We start from the raw sequence: 13,562 nt of genomic DNA, 5'->3' as shown, positions 1-13,562 counted from the left end.
GCTGGCTCCAACTTACAATTCATATCTCAGCTTAAATTTCGCTTTCTGAAAGAGGGCACCTCTGACTAGCTAGTCTGCAGTAACCACTCAGTCTGGCACTCTGTATCACATTATTATTTTAACTCTTTGATAGCACTTAGCATTTTTTGTTGTTTTGTTTGTGTTTTTATTTATTTGTTTGTATCCTACCTGCATATGAATGTCATGAGTACAGTGATTTTCATCTTCTTTACCATTGTAGCACCAGTGCCTGGAATGTAGTAAGCTGTCTGTAAATATTTCTTGAGTGAATGATTTACCTTTATAGCCACTTTATGTAAGTAGTCCATGTAACATACAGTATTCTGCCTTTTATACCTCAATGGTGCCCAGTTAGGTAGGTTATCCATAAAAAGTAATGCTAGTTAATCTAAGGAACAAAATCAGTTCAGTTCACAGAATATAATTTAGACTGCAATATAGCTAAATAACCTCTGATACTTTATATTTTTTCACTAGGAACAGGATTTGATGGGGATCAGTGCCTTGGAGTTTATCTGCTGGAGTTGGGGAAAAAGACAAAACAAGTTTTGCGCGGTGATCCTCTTCCTCTTACAAGGAAATCCTACCTCGTGTGGGTTGGGTTTTCAGCTGAAGGTAAGACAGATTCATTGATTTATATTAAAGACATTTTTCAAAAAGAAAATTGTTTCATTGTTTCTAAGTAATTTCTTTATAGATAAATTGTTTCAATTTCTTTATTTTAATATGTTGGCAAAACTGGAAACTGGAATTATTAGGCAAGGTAGCCATTGTTTTATGTACAAGGTCTTTTTTTCATGAGAATTTGGATTAGAAAACTTACAAAGAAGAAATATATGAGGTCTGTACAGAAAAAAAGTCCCACCATTGATAGTATAATGAGAACAGTTTGCACAACATGGATGTAATCTGGCAGCCCAGGAGAGTGTATTGGAATGCCCATGTGGGAACTATGATGACTTCACGGTATTAGTCGGACTGGTAGACACCGTTGAGTGAGCATGTGCACTGTGTGGCCATCACATTCAAAATGACCAAGTGAATAGAGCAAAAAGTCTGTATCAGATTTTGTGTTAAGCTGGAACTCTTCCACAGAAACTATTCAGATGATTCAGAAGGCCGCAGCTAGGAACATCTGGTGATTGGCGGGTTCATCACGACAGCACCCCCACTCGTGTGTCATGTCTCGTGCAGAGTTGTACCTGCCTGTTTTTTTTGTTGTTGTTGCTTGTTTGTTTTTTAAGAAATGTCGAATCACCTAGGTGACTCAGCCTCCTAACATCCTGGATTTGACGCCCTGTGATTCCTGGCTTTTCCCAAAACTAAAATCACCGTGGAAAGGGAAGAGGTTTCAGACCGTTGGTGAGATTCAGGAAATACAACAGGGCAGCTGTTTGGCAATTGGGGGAACTGTGTGAGGTCCCAAAGTGCCTGCTCTTTTGAAGGGGACTGAGGCCTCATTGTCCTATGTACAGTGTTTATTATATCTTCTTTAGTAAATGTCTCTATTTTTCATAGTACCTGTCCGGATACCTTCTGGGCAGACCTTGTATTTTTCTGTAAGTTTATTAAGATAATGTGAAGGAGATATAAGTCAATGGTGAAGTTGTGGCTATTCCAGCAGACTCTACATAAAAATCGAATTTTCTGTTGCTGTACTATCTGCTACTGTAACCACTAGCCACAAGTGGCTACTGAACACATGAAGTGTGAATGAAGATGTGCTGGGAGTATAAAATACTCTACAGATTTTGAAGATTTAGTATGAAAAGAGTGTAAAATAATATTAAAAACTTTTTAACATTTTAGTTGCTAACATGATTATATTTTGGGTATATTGGATTTACTTCACTTGCACCCTTTTCTCATGTGGCACTAAGAAATTAAAAATTTACATTTGTGGCTCACATATTTCTTTTGGACAGTGTGGCTATAAACTCAGATGATTTGAAGGACACTGAGGATTACCTTATTTTAAGGAGCCTGTTAACCCTGTCTCTCCTGGCTTAACTATTTCTATTATTAGAAATTTGTACCCTTCAGTTATCATTAGAAACTCTGGTTTTATCTTTAAAACATCAACCATTTCTGGATGTGTCTTCTGTTGGGATATTAGTCATTTATGTTTTAATAATGTGACCATGAATAACTTACATTCATGTAACTTTTTTCCAATTGAAAATTAGATCTAGACTCTGAAGAAACTGCTGTTTGCAGAATGAGAGGGCTATAAAGTCAGAGATAGGAAAGGGAGTAATTAGGAAATTTGCTGGACACTTCCCGAGGTAGGAGCAGAGTAGGGGAAACCACGGTGCTTACTTGTTTCGTAGGCAAACTTTGTTTACCTTGCAGTTGGGGGCCAGAACTGTATAATAAGCCCAAGAAAGAGAGGGAAGAAGAAGAGTGTAGTAAAGACAGATTCTTTACATTTTTACCCAGTGTCAGGTTTTAGTGTTTTGTCAAGTCTCTTAACCACCAAGGCTTCAGATTTAAGTTTAAATTTCTTTTTCTTTTACTGAAATTGGCTTTTGAAAATATTGCTTTGTTCCAGCAGATGGCATAGTTTTCACTGAAACTGTTAGTTTTTTCTTTTTATTTGGAGTAAATATCAGTCATATCTTAGGCTTTTTATTGTTGTTTGTTTGTTTTTATGTTTGTTAGGACTTACTCTGTGTGGTTAATGAAATTTTGTGAGAAAATAAAATTGGCTTATTTGCCAGTTTGTCTGTTTGTTTGTTTGTTTGGTTTCTTTTGCTGTTTACTTTTGAATTAAGAGTTTAATCATTGGTATGTATTTTTTAAATATTATGTATTGCCCTGGCTGGTGTTGCTCAGTGACTGAGTGCTGGTCTATGAACCAAAAAGGTTGCTGGTTCGATTCCCAGTCAGGGCACATGCCTGGGTTGTGGCCCAGGTCCCCAGTTGGGGGTGGTGCACTTGAGAGCCAACCACACATTGATGTTTCTCTTTCTCCCTTCCTTTCTCTAAAAAATATATAATTAAATACTTAAGATAATACTTATTTAACAAATATGTAGCCGTGTCTCCAAGTGATTTGTTTTTCTGTTGATGGTACAGGTACCCCCTGTTTCGTGGATTCAGAAGGCATTGTTCGAATGCTAAACAGAGGACTTGGTAATGCGTGGACTCCTGTATGTAATACCAAAGAACACTGCAAAGGAAAATCTGATCACTACTGGGTGGTTGGTATCCATGAAAATCCCCAGCAGCTGAGGTGGGATATTAGAAAATGTTTCTTACAGTATATTCTTATTTGTCTTTTACCTTAGTTCATTTACTTGCTTTCTATATTTACTAAATTAGAAATTTGTTTATATTTTTCAATCAGTTGCTTGACTTGGAACTGAGAACAAAATAGGGATTAAGTTTATTAGTGTGGCTATAACATTATTTCTGCCTGTTGGTGGGGGACAGTTCTTGTTAGACATAGCATTTCATCTTTTATTACAGCCTCTGATTTATTTTTCCTTACTGGGAGACTTTTTTTTCCCTTTGGTTTTAGAGAGAGAGGAAGGGAGAAAGAAACATTGCGGGAGCTCAGTTGCCTTCCACACGTCCGGACCTGGGATTAAGGAGCAAACCTAGCCATGTGCCTTAACTGGGAAATGAGCCCACAGCCTTTGGGTTGTAGGACAACACTCCAACTAACTGAGCCCGACCAGCAAGGACAGCCTCATTGTTAACTATGATTTAGAATCGAATGTATATAATTTAGCTGTTTTTGAGATTTTTTCTTTTTTTCTTTTTTTTAACCTTTGGGTATTAACTAACGAATCAGTACAAGTTCAGTATTGATACATGCAGCTCTAATGCTTTTTTGTTTTGTGACTTTATTTATTTTTAGAGAGAGGAAGGGAGGGAGAAAAACATCAGTGTGTGATAGATACATCCATTGGTTGCCTCTCACATGCCCCCAGCTGGGGACCTGGCCCACCACTCAGGCAGGTGCCCTGACTGCATAAGCCAGCAGTTGGTCCACTGAGCCACACCAGCCAGGGCTCTTTTTGAGATTTTTAGTGTAATTATTGTAATAGAGTAGAAAAATTAATGGTATATTGCAAGGGTAGAATTCTTAGTCCATATAGTCAATATTCAGTATTGAAGATTTCCCTCTTTTTTGACCTAATATCTTGGTCTAAGAGATTGTCAATGACATATAGGTACTTGGTGAACAAGAAGTCTCTCTTTTCATGGCGCTTACAGTCTAGGGAGACAGATAACAGAAACAACTAAATATTAATTACTACTTGGGATAAAAGCCATTAATTAATCTAAGCCAGACCCAAGATAGAGAATAACAGCAGGGCATGTTTTAGGTGGATTGATCACAAAAGATTCTTAATGGGGGTAATAATAACATGAGACCTGGATGCCAAGGAGTCTGTTATGGAATAATGGGGTGAAAAGCAGTCCCCGTATTGTAAACAGCATGCATAAAGGCCCTGAGGTCAGAAAGAACTTGATGTATTTGGGAAACTGAAGGGATCTAAATGTGGCTAGCATATAAGAATCAAGGGGTGATGGGAGGGCATAAATTCAAGATATCAGAAATTTAGACATATATGTTGCATTATAGTCCATGATAGAGAAGTTTGGGTTTTATTTGAAGTGTATCAGGAAGCCATTTAAGGTTTTTGTCCAGGGGAATGTTGTCATCTGATTTATGTTCCAAAAAGGAAAATATGGTTGTAAATGGATTGGCAGAGATAAGACGAGAAGTAGGGTGACCAGTTTCCACGAGTAGATTTATTCCTTCTGGGGATGTTTGGAAATGCGGGGTATTGTTTTCAGCTGTGATGGTGATAGGGGTTACCCTGGCATTTAGAGAGCTGGGGCCAGGGTGTTTAAACCCTGTAAAACGGTCCTTCTCAACCACAGGTGATCCCAGATGCTTTCAGTGCCGTCATTGAGAAACACTGAGAAAGATTTTCTAGGCATCTAGCTGAGATAAAACAATGGCTGGAACTAGTGTGGGGGCAGTGGAACTGAAGAGAAGCAGATGCAAGATAGAAACAGGAGGATTTGCTGTTAGATTAGGGAGTGGGTATGAGAGAGAATGACATTCATATTTCTAGTTAAAAGTAGCTAGATGGATAGTTGAAACCTTTAAAGGTATAAGGGAAATTAAAATGAATTCTGTCTTAGGTGTGTTAAGTTTGAAATGCAAAATATCCAAATGGGGCTATGAAGAAGATATTGAATATATAATTCAAATTCAGGGGAGCAGTTTTGTCTGGAAATATAAATTGAGGAGTCACCAGACTATAGAAGGTTTTAAAATCATAGTAATAAATTAGATGACTTAGCAAGAAGAAAGAGGGAAAATGGTCCTAGAATCTAACCCTAAGAAATTCCAACATTTACGATCACAGTTCAATTCCCAGTCAGGGCACATGCCTGGGTTGCAGGCCGGTTCCTTGCAGGCTAACTACCAGCAGGGGACGCACAAAAGGCAACCATACATTGATGTTTCTCTCCTTCTCTCCTTCCCCTCTAAAAAAAACAAAAACAAAAACCCCCAAAACAGTATTTCAGCATGCTGAAATATATATATATAAAAAAAAGAAATTTCAACATTTAGAGGTCAGGTATTAGAATAGGGATTTTTGCATGAGAAAAAGAGGATTAGCTAGGCAAGTAAGAAAAATCATCTGAAGATCGTATAACAGATGACATAAATGGGGATTATTTCAAGAAAGAGACAATAGCAAGAAAGGAAAATAAAAATTGCTGTCAATGAAAAGATGATTGAGCCCTGGCTGGTGTAGCTCAGTGGATTGAGCATGGGCCTGTGAACCACATGATCGAGGTTCAATTCCCAGTCAGGGCACATGCCTGGGTTGCAGGCCAGTTCCCAGCAGGGGACTCATGAGAGGCAACCATACATTGATAGTTATCTCCTTCTCTCCTTCCCTTCCTCTCTAAAGATAAATAAATAAAATCTTAAAAAAAAAGAAAAGATGATTGATAATCACTAAAAGTAAGATAAATATAAATTAAAACTAAAAAGAGAATTCTCTTTTTAACCTACCAGATTGGAAAAATCTAAAAATTGCTTGCCATTGGTAAGGCTCTGGTACAATAATTACATGTATGTGTTGCTGACAGGGTATACACATTGGTTAAAATCCCTATTGAAGGCAATTTGTCAGGAACCACCAGAATTAGAAGTGTGTATGTCCTTTGACCCAATAATTCTGCTTTCAGGGTTTGTCCTACAGATATACTAGTATTTGCTATTTAATGTACAATACACAGACAGCATCAGCATCACCAGGGAGATTATTAGAAATGCTGAATCTCAGGCATCACATCAGACCCACTCAATGAGAATTTGCATTTTAGTAAGATCTTTCGTTGATTTGTGTACACATTAAAATTTAAGAAATACTGTTGCTAACAAATGTGGGAAATGAGACATGTAAAAGATACCTTACATGGAAGGATTGTTAATATTAGCGAAAGATTGGGAACCTAAATTTCTATTAGAAGAATAGATAAGTAAATTCTGTACAATTATTTATACACTAGAATACTATGTAGTTTTTTTTTAAGGGTGAAGCAAATCATATGTGTGGTAAATGACATGTATCCAGAATATAAACAGAACTCTTAAAACTCAAAAAATACTCAGTTAAAAAATAGGCAGCCCTGGCTGTGTGGCTTATTGGTTGGAACATTATCCCATGCATCAGAAGGTTGCAAGTTTGATTCCCAATTGGGGCACATACCTAGGTTGTGGGTTAGAAGTAGATCACTGGTTGCCAAGGGCTTGCAAGGGAGGGGACAGTGGGAAATAGGGAGAGATAGGGGGAGACTGCTGATGGGAGTGAGATTTCTCTTTGGGGTGGTGAAAATGTTTTGGAGTTAGATGGTGGTGATAGGTGCACAACTCTGCATGTACTAAAAACTGAATTATACACTATGATATATGACTATGAATTATACACTATGATATATGGCACGTTCCGTGTGAACTTTGGTGTATGAATTGTATCTTACTAAAGGTATTATTTAAGAAGGGTAAGGATGCTGAATGTAGTGATATGGAAAATATGTAATTGTATTTGCTTATATATGCCAAAGAATTCCTGGAAGAGTGAGAAAGGAAATGAACAACAGTTACCTGGTAAAGGGAAACTCAGTGGAGAGTATAGGAGACTTTTCTGTATTCTTTTTACACTTTGGTCATGTAAATGTTTTACTTGTTTGAAAATTAAGTTGAAATTTTTTAAGTGAAAGAGGTTAGACTCAGATAAGAATAGGAGTTAAATTCAAGAAAACTTCTTAGTTTAGATACATGGAAGTTACTGGTAACCCTTATAAGAAAGTGCTTTTAGTGACATGATAAAATGTTAAATTCCAGATCAGGGTGGGCTGAGAGCATGTGAAGTAAAGAAGTAAAAGCATGATGTGTAGCCCTGGCTGGGTGTCTCAGTTGATTGGAGCGTCATCAAATGTACAAAATGGTTGTGGGTTCGATCCCCCCTCGGAGCTCATATAGGAGGCAACTGATCAATGTTTTTCTCTCACATCAGTGTCTCTCTCTCTCAAACTCTCCCTCTCTCTCTAAAATCAATAAACATATCCTTGGGTGAGGATTTTAAAAATACATCATATGTAGTTAACTCTTTAACAGAAGTTCAGCTGTGAAGAGGAAGAGATGGGGGTGGTATCTAAAGAAAGCTGTTAAATCAAAGAAGGGATTGTTTAGTTTGAGTGATTTTAGAGCATTTTTGTAATCTTTTGGCAATAAATTTAGTAAAGAGGATGAGGTTGATAAATGTAAGAAGGAGACAATTGAAGGAATGAAATCTTAAGGAAAAAAAAAGGTGATAGACTTTGGATCACCTGTGTAAAATAAAATAGGAGGTAAGACATTTTATCAGTCGTGAGAGGGAAGGAGATAGACAATTGCAGATACATTTAGCAGTTGAGGGATGAGAGGAATTTCTGTCTGAGGGCTTCTGTTGTGTTGGCAGGTTGTGGAGCCGTGCCGAGGGTATTTTTGAAGGTGGTGGTTGGCAGTGTGGGGTGTTTGAGAAAACATGATCTTAGAAAGTGCAAAATCAAACTACCAGGGAACCATAGAGGAGTTGCTGGTTAGTATCCCTGTGCCTTAATGTCTCAGAATCTCCAAGTAAGTACTCCACTGGACATTTTTAATATCGAATGGAGTATATTAGTTAACTGTTTTTAACAGTTCTTAGGGTATAGGTTGTTCTCGGAATTTTTTGCATGTCATCCTCAGGAATCAAGTTATTTAGTAATTTGAATGAAAGAATTCACATTTTTATAGTAAGAGGCTAAATTTTGAACCTATATGGTTCAAATCCATCTGATGTTTATTCAAGTAAGATGATTTGTTTTGTTAGTAAATGTCATCTTGAAAAGGTATATTTAGCCCTGGCTGGCGTAGCTCAGTGGATTGAGCACGGGCCTGTGAGCCAAAGGGTCACCAGTTCGATTCGCAGTCAGGGCACATGCTGGGGTTGTGGGCCAGATCCCCAGTAGGGGGCACGTGAGAGGCAACCACACATTAATATTTCTCTTCCTCTCTTTCTCCTTCCCTTCTCCTGTAAGAATAAAATCTGTTTTTAAAGATTTTCTAAAAGTGCATTAAGTGTATTTAACTTAATATCACAAATATACATTTTGATGGTAAGACTTTTTCTTTAATGACAGGTGCATTCCTTGTAAAGGCTCTCGGTTTCCTCCCACCCTTCCGCGCCCTGCTGTAGCTATATTATCCTTTAAGCTTCCTTACTGTCAGATTTCGACAGAGAAGGGACAGATGGAGGTATGTGGAAATCTTGCATTGACACTCTAAATGCACTGCCTGTGATATAGCCATTTAAGAATTGTCCCGATGACCAGTATTGAGTATTCATTACTTTGTAATTAAATAGAGGTAGCAGAGAGGGAGGGGGCTGCTTATGATCACCAGGGCACCTGATCACCGTCTCTGCCACCAAGGACTTTTTCTGGGAGGTGAACGGGTGGCGTCCCCAGTGCGCACGAGTGTAAGCACTCACCGTCAGGGTAGGGCAACTCCTGAGACGGCGTGCCTCCGTGAGGCTTTTGGTTCACCCTGGTCCTAGCCCTGCATCATCTAAAGTCATTTGAAATCTTGCATTTAGTTATTCTAAACAAGAAGCAAATTGCCTTCTAACACACTAGTTTATCCAGTTATTTGAGTATTAACTGTAATAGCTAGGAAACTGTTTTAAAACACTGTATTTCTTTACTATTCCCCTCTCCCCTTTTAAGGATAGGAGGTAAAGTCAAGCCGTAGTATCCCATTAATTAGAATTTGATGCTATAGAGATGAGTATTTCAGGAAATATTTTATTTAGAAACTGGCATGTTAAGATAAATGTTTAACACTTGCCTGGTATTAAATGATAGATAGTTGACTAAGCAATTTTTTTCTACTTTTGCAGGAACAGTTTTGGCGTTCAGTTGTGTTTCACAACCACTTTGATTATTTAGCTAAAAATGGTTATGAATATGAAGAAAGCACCAAAAACCAAGCAATAAGAGAACAACATGAACTTTTATTGAAAATGTTTGCAGTAAGTAAAAGAAATAGACTGAAAAAACTAAAGTTAAAATGCTCTCTGAAATTTGAATCTCTTAAAAGTATGGGAATTAGCGCTGACTTCCACAGCCTAGAATTCTTAAGTTGTATCCAGTGGTGTTTTTCTCTCTTAACGCAAGTTCTGTTTTTCAGTTGACCTTGCATTTAAAATACTGAAAACATTATCTTGCGTCTAAGGTCATAGGCAGTAACAAACTGTTCTGGTGTTCTGCCACCTCTCTTTTTGCCTTTGCCCACCACGGTTTTAATGGGTCCTCCAAGTGATTTTGATGCTTAATAAAGTCTGAGAACCAGGGACTCCAGTTCGTACTCTTAATCCTGTGCAACAGGGTTCCTACACTTCCAAGGGTGTCCAGTCGTAAGAACTTTCATAAGGTTTTTAGATATGCCTGTTTTTTCTAACTTTCCTAGGTTGCTGTGATGGTGAAAGTTTGTTTATAGCCAGTGACCACGTTCAGTGCCTGGTATATTTAAGTATTTTTACCTTTGGAGGTAAATGCAGTTTTTGAAATACAAGGTTTGTACTTGTGTCCTCTCTCCAGTTGGTTTATAGAGAGTAGTAGAGTATAATATCTTTACTCATCTTGCACTAGGCTAGAAGTTGCTTCAGGGCAGTGGCATCCCAGGCACTCAGTGCTATCTACTACACGGTAGACCTCAGTGTTTCTTGAGAGAGTAATGGTCCAGACTTTTCCCTTTAAAGTGGAGGGAAAGAGTTCTGAGGGAAAAGGGTATCTAAGACCACAGAGCCAATTGAAGTCTCCAGAAGACAGAGCTTACTACAGTCACCTCTGGGCAGCACTGCCTTGAGTTTAGTACTAAAGGAATTCAGTTAGTTTATTGTAGAGTCAATTTTGTTCCTTTTATAAAGTGTCATCTGTGGTCTAGGAACTACTATCCATTTTACCTCCTACAGCACATTTAAGGAAACATTGGATTTATTTACCATTTAGTTTTATAGGAGCTTTTCCTCTGGATCAGTATTTCTTGGGGGTACTAGTAACTCCGGGGATTGGTCTTCAGCATTCCTGGCCCCCTGGCAAATGCCTGTTCATCCTGGTTACTGTGAGAATCAGCAGGTTCTTGAATAGCATGATTTCATTCAATGTCAATAATAAGGAGGGGGGAAAACTCAACTCCTGGCAGGGGCTGCTCTCTGTGTGGAGTTCGCATGTTCTCTCCATGTCTCGGTGGGTATTTTTCAGGCACCCCAGTTCCCCCCCCATCCCAAAGATGTGCACATTAGGTAGATCGTGTGTCTCCATTGTCCTAGAGTGAGTCAGTGTGGGTGTCGGGGGGAGTGCAAAGGAAGGGCATCCTTTGAAGAGTGGGGTCACTTTTTGTGCCCCGAGCTCCGGGGATGGGCTCTGGCCACCCATGACCCCGAACTGGAATGGTGGGTTGGAAAAGAATTATCTCACTCATGTTTATCAGTCTTCCTTGAATATATGAGTAGCACACATTTATTTCAGTGTTCATTATTAGAACTATTTTGGGTCTTTATTTAGAAGTTTGATGATGTTTTTGTGACCAGAAATATGCTGTAGGAACTTAACTCTTAATTTATATCAATTAGCCTGTGTAAAATTGGTGTGTTATGTGTCCTTTAGATTAAAGTCACAGTTTCCAGGAACCCATCAACCATGTTAAATGAGGACTTACTGTACTTCCTTTTATTTCTTAATGGCCCTTGAGGCAGAGTACCAACCCTGATTGAGAAGTACTGCTTTTATAGATAAGTGGTACTAGAAAACTTGAAAAGAATGTGCTGGTGAATAGCTAAAGTTTCTGTCTGATGAATCAGACATGGGATGTCCACGTAACAAAATATATAGTCCTTTTGCCCTGTGAATTATGAGACACTTAGTAGTCTTCAAAGTGTTAATTTTTCTCACATTGTACTTGAGTTGTCAAAGTTCATACCAGAAGAAAACTAGTCAGTGTTTTCTAAGAGATGTTAAATGAATGCCCTTTGTTTCATATTATTAAGTGTAAACAGAGCAAGAAAGGGGAAGTTGTTTGCTAATTTGGAAGTTGTATATAACTGTTTCTGGTAGCTGGAGATCATAGTTAATCACACTTTTTAAAAAATCATCACTCAAGGATATATCCACTGACTCCAGAGACAGAGGAAGTGGGTGGAGAGACAGACAGACAGACACTGATGTGAGAGAAACATTGATCATTTGTCTCCCGTATGTGCACTGATCGGGGACCAAACCAGCAAACTAGGCGTTCAGTTCCCTGACTGGGAATTGAACCTGCGACCTTTCAGTTTATGGGCTGACCCACAACCAACTGAGCCACACCAGTCAGGGCCACAATCACACTGTAAAATTATTGGATAAATCTGGTTGTCCCCACTGAAATTTGCATAGTAGTATTTGTGTGCCAATTCTGGGCAAAGTAATAACAAAGAAATCCTCTACAGTTTTATTCCTTCTTTGAATTTGGAACCCTATTTGGTGACGGTGGGAAAACAAATTTAGGAGAACCATATTTGCATTTTAAATGAATCTCTTACTTTCCTTGCAATGAATAGCTTAAAATGATATACCATAGTTCATTGAATCCAAGCTACTGTTCATTGTAGAATGCACCATTGTTTTATTCATTTATGCCACTGAGAAAAAAAATGCTGCCAATTAAACTCTGATCTACCATGGATTGTAACACTCTTCCCAATTTCACAGATGTTAAAATGTGTGAAAATGTGCGTCTTAGAATCAGTGAGATGAAGTATCTAGAAAGCTCTTTTCTCAGTTTTATTAGTAGTTTCGTTCCTTAATTTTTTAAAAGTTTAACTTAATGCAATTTGATTTCTTTGTCTTGTTTTCCTTTTTGGGCTAGCTTTCCTGTAAACTGGAGCGGGAATTTCGTTGTGTGGAACTTGCAGATCTGATGACTCATAATGTTGTGAATTTAGCCATTAAATACGCTTCTCGTTCTCGGAGACTAATGCTGGCCCAGAGGCTTAGTGAACTGGCTATGGAGAAGGCAGCAGAACTGGCAGCAACCCAGGGGGAAGAGGAGGAGGAGGAAGAAGATGATTTCAGACAAAAGCCAAGTGCTGGGTAAGAAGTATTCAGTGGTTTGAGTTTTTCCTTACCATTCTGAATATTAACTTGGTCTTTGCACATAGCTCTTTATTGAATAATACTACCTTTTTAGTTACAGTAATACTCCTACAGAGTGGAGCCAGTCAAGGCTCAGAAATCAGGTTGAAGAAGCTACAGAAGACACTGAAGAAGCAGATGATACTGAAGAACCTGATGATACAGAAGAAAAATCAGAGATACCTAAGCAGGGTACGATACATTTTAAATTGTAAGATACAGTTTAAAGATGAGAAATGTCATGTGTGGGACTTCCCCTAATTTACTGAGCTAAGAAAAATGAATACACTAGTCTTGCTTATCCATGATGTTTTTTAGTTACTCATAATCAACTGTGGTCTCAAATGTTGGATGGAAGATTCCTGAAATATATAATTCATAAGTCTTAAATTGTGTCCTTCTGAGCAGCATGATGAAATCTTGTACCTTCTGATTCATCCCACCAGGGATGTGAATTATCCTTTGTCCAGTGTATTTACTACCTGCCCATTAGTCGCTTGGTCACTCATGCATCAGATCATTTGTGGTATCACAGCACCTTTGTTCGGATAACCATCATTTTACTTAATAATGGCCCCAAAGCGGGAGAGTTGTGATGCTGGGAGTTCAGACATGCTGAGGAGAAGCTGTAAAGTTCTTTACGTGAAAAAGTGACAGCTCTTGACTTCCTAAGAATAGAAGAAACTGTGCCGAGGTTGCTAAGATCCACGCTAAGGAGTTTTCCGTCTGAAATTGTGATGAAGGAAAAAGAAATTTATGCTGGTTTTGCTGTCATACCTCAGAGTGCAAAAGTTATGGCAACA

At 38.4% G+C, this 13,562-nt stretch overlaps 1 protein-coding gene across 1 annotated transcript in view; it reads left to right on the top strand.

Annotated features, from left to right (window-relative positions):
- Positions 1-13,562, top strand: part of WDHD1 (WD repeat and HMG-box DNA binding protein 1) — a 62,768-nt gene that overhangs the window by 38,414 nt on the left and 10,792 nt on the right. Inside the window, exons 15-20 of the mRNA XM_037054348.1 lie at positions 499-636; positions 3,100-3,256; positions 8,728-8,842; positions 9,486-9,617; positions 12,494-12,717; positions 12,815-12,951. Coding sequence (XP_036910243.1) covers positions 499-636; positions 3,100-3,256; positions 8,728-8,842; positions 9,486-9,617; positions 12,494-12,717; positions 12,815-12,951 — 903 coding nt within the window. The remainder of the gene's footprint in view (positions 1-498; positions 637-3,099; positions 3,257-8,727; positions 8,843-9,485; positions 9,618-12,493; positions 12,718-12,814; positions 12,952-13,562) is intronic.

Source organism: Sturnira hondurensis, unplaced genomic scaffold (assembly GCF_014824575.4).
Source record: "Sturnira hondurensis isolate 20B ecotype Veracruz unplaced genomic scaffold, ASM1482457v3 Scaffold0008196, whole genome shotgun sequence".
NCBI classification, from domain to species: domain Eukaryota; kingdom Metazoa; phylum Chordata; class Mammalia; order Chiroptera; family Phyllostomidae; genus Sturnira; species Sturnira hondurensis.
The sequence above is the reverse complement of the archived record's forward strand: the minus strand, read 5'-3'. Positions and strand labels throughout refer to the sequence as shown.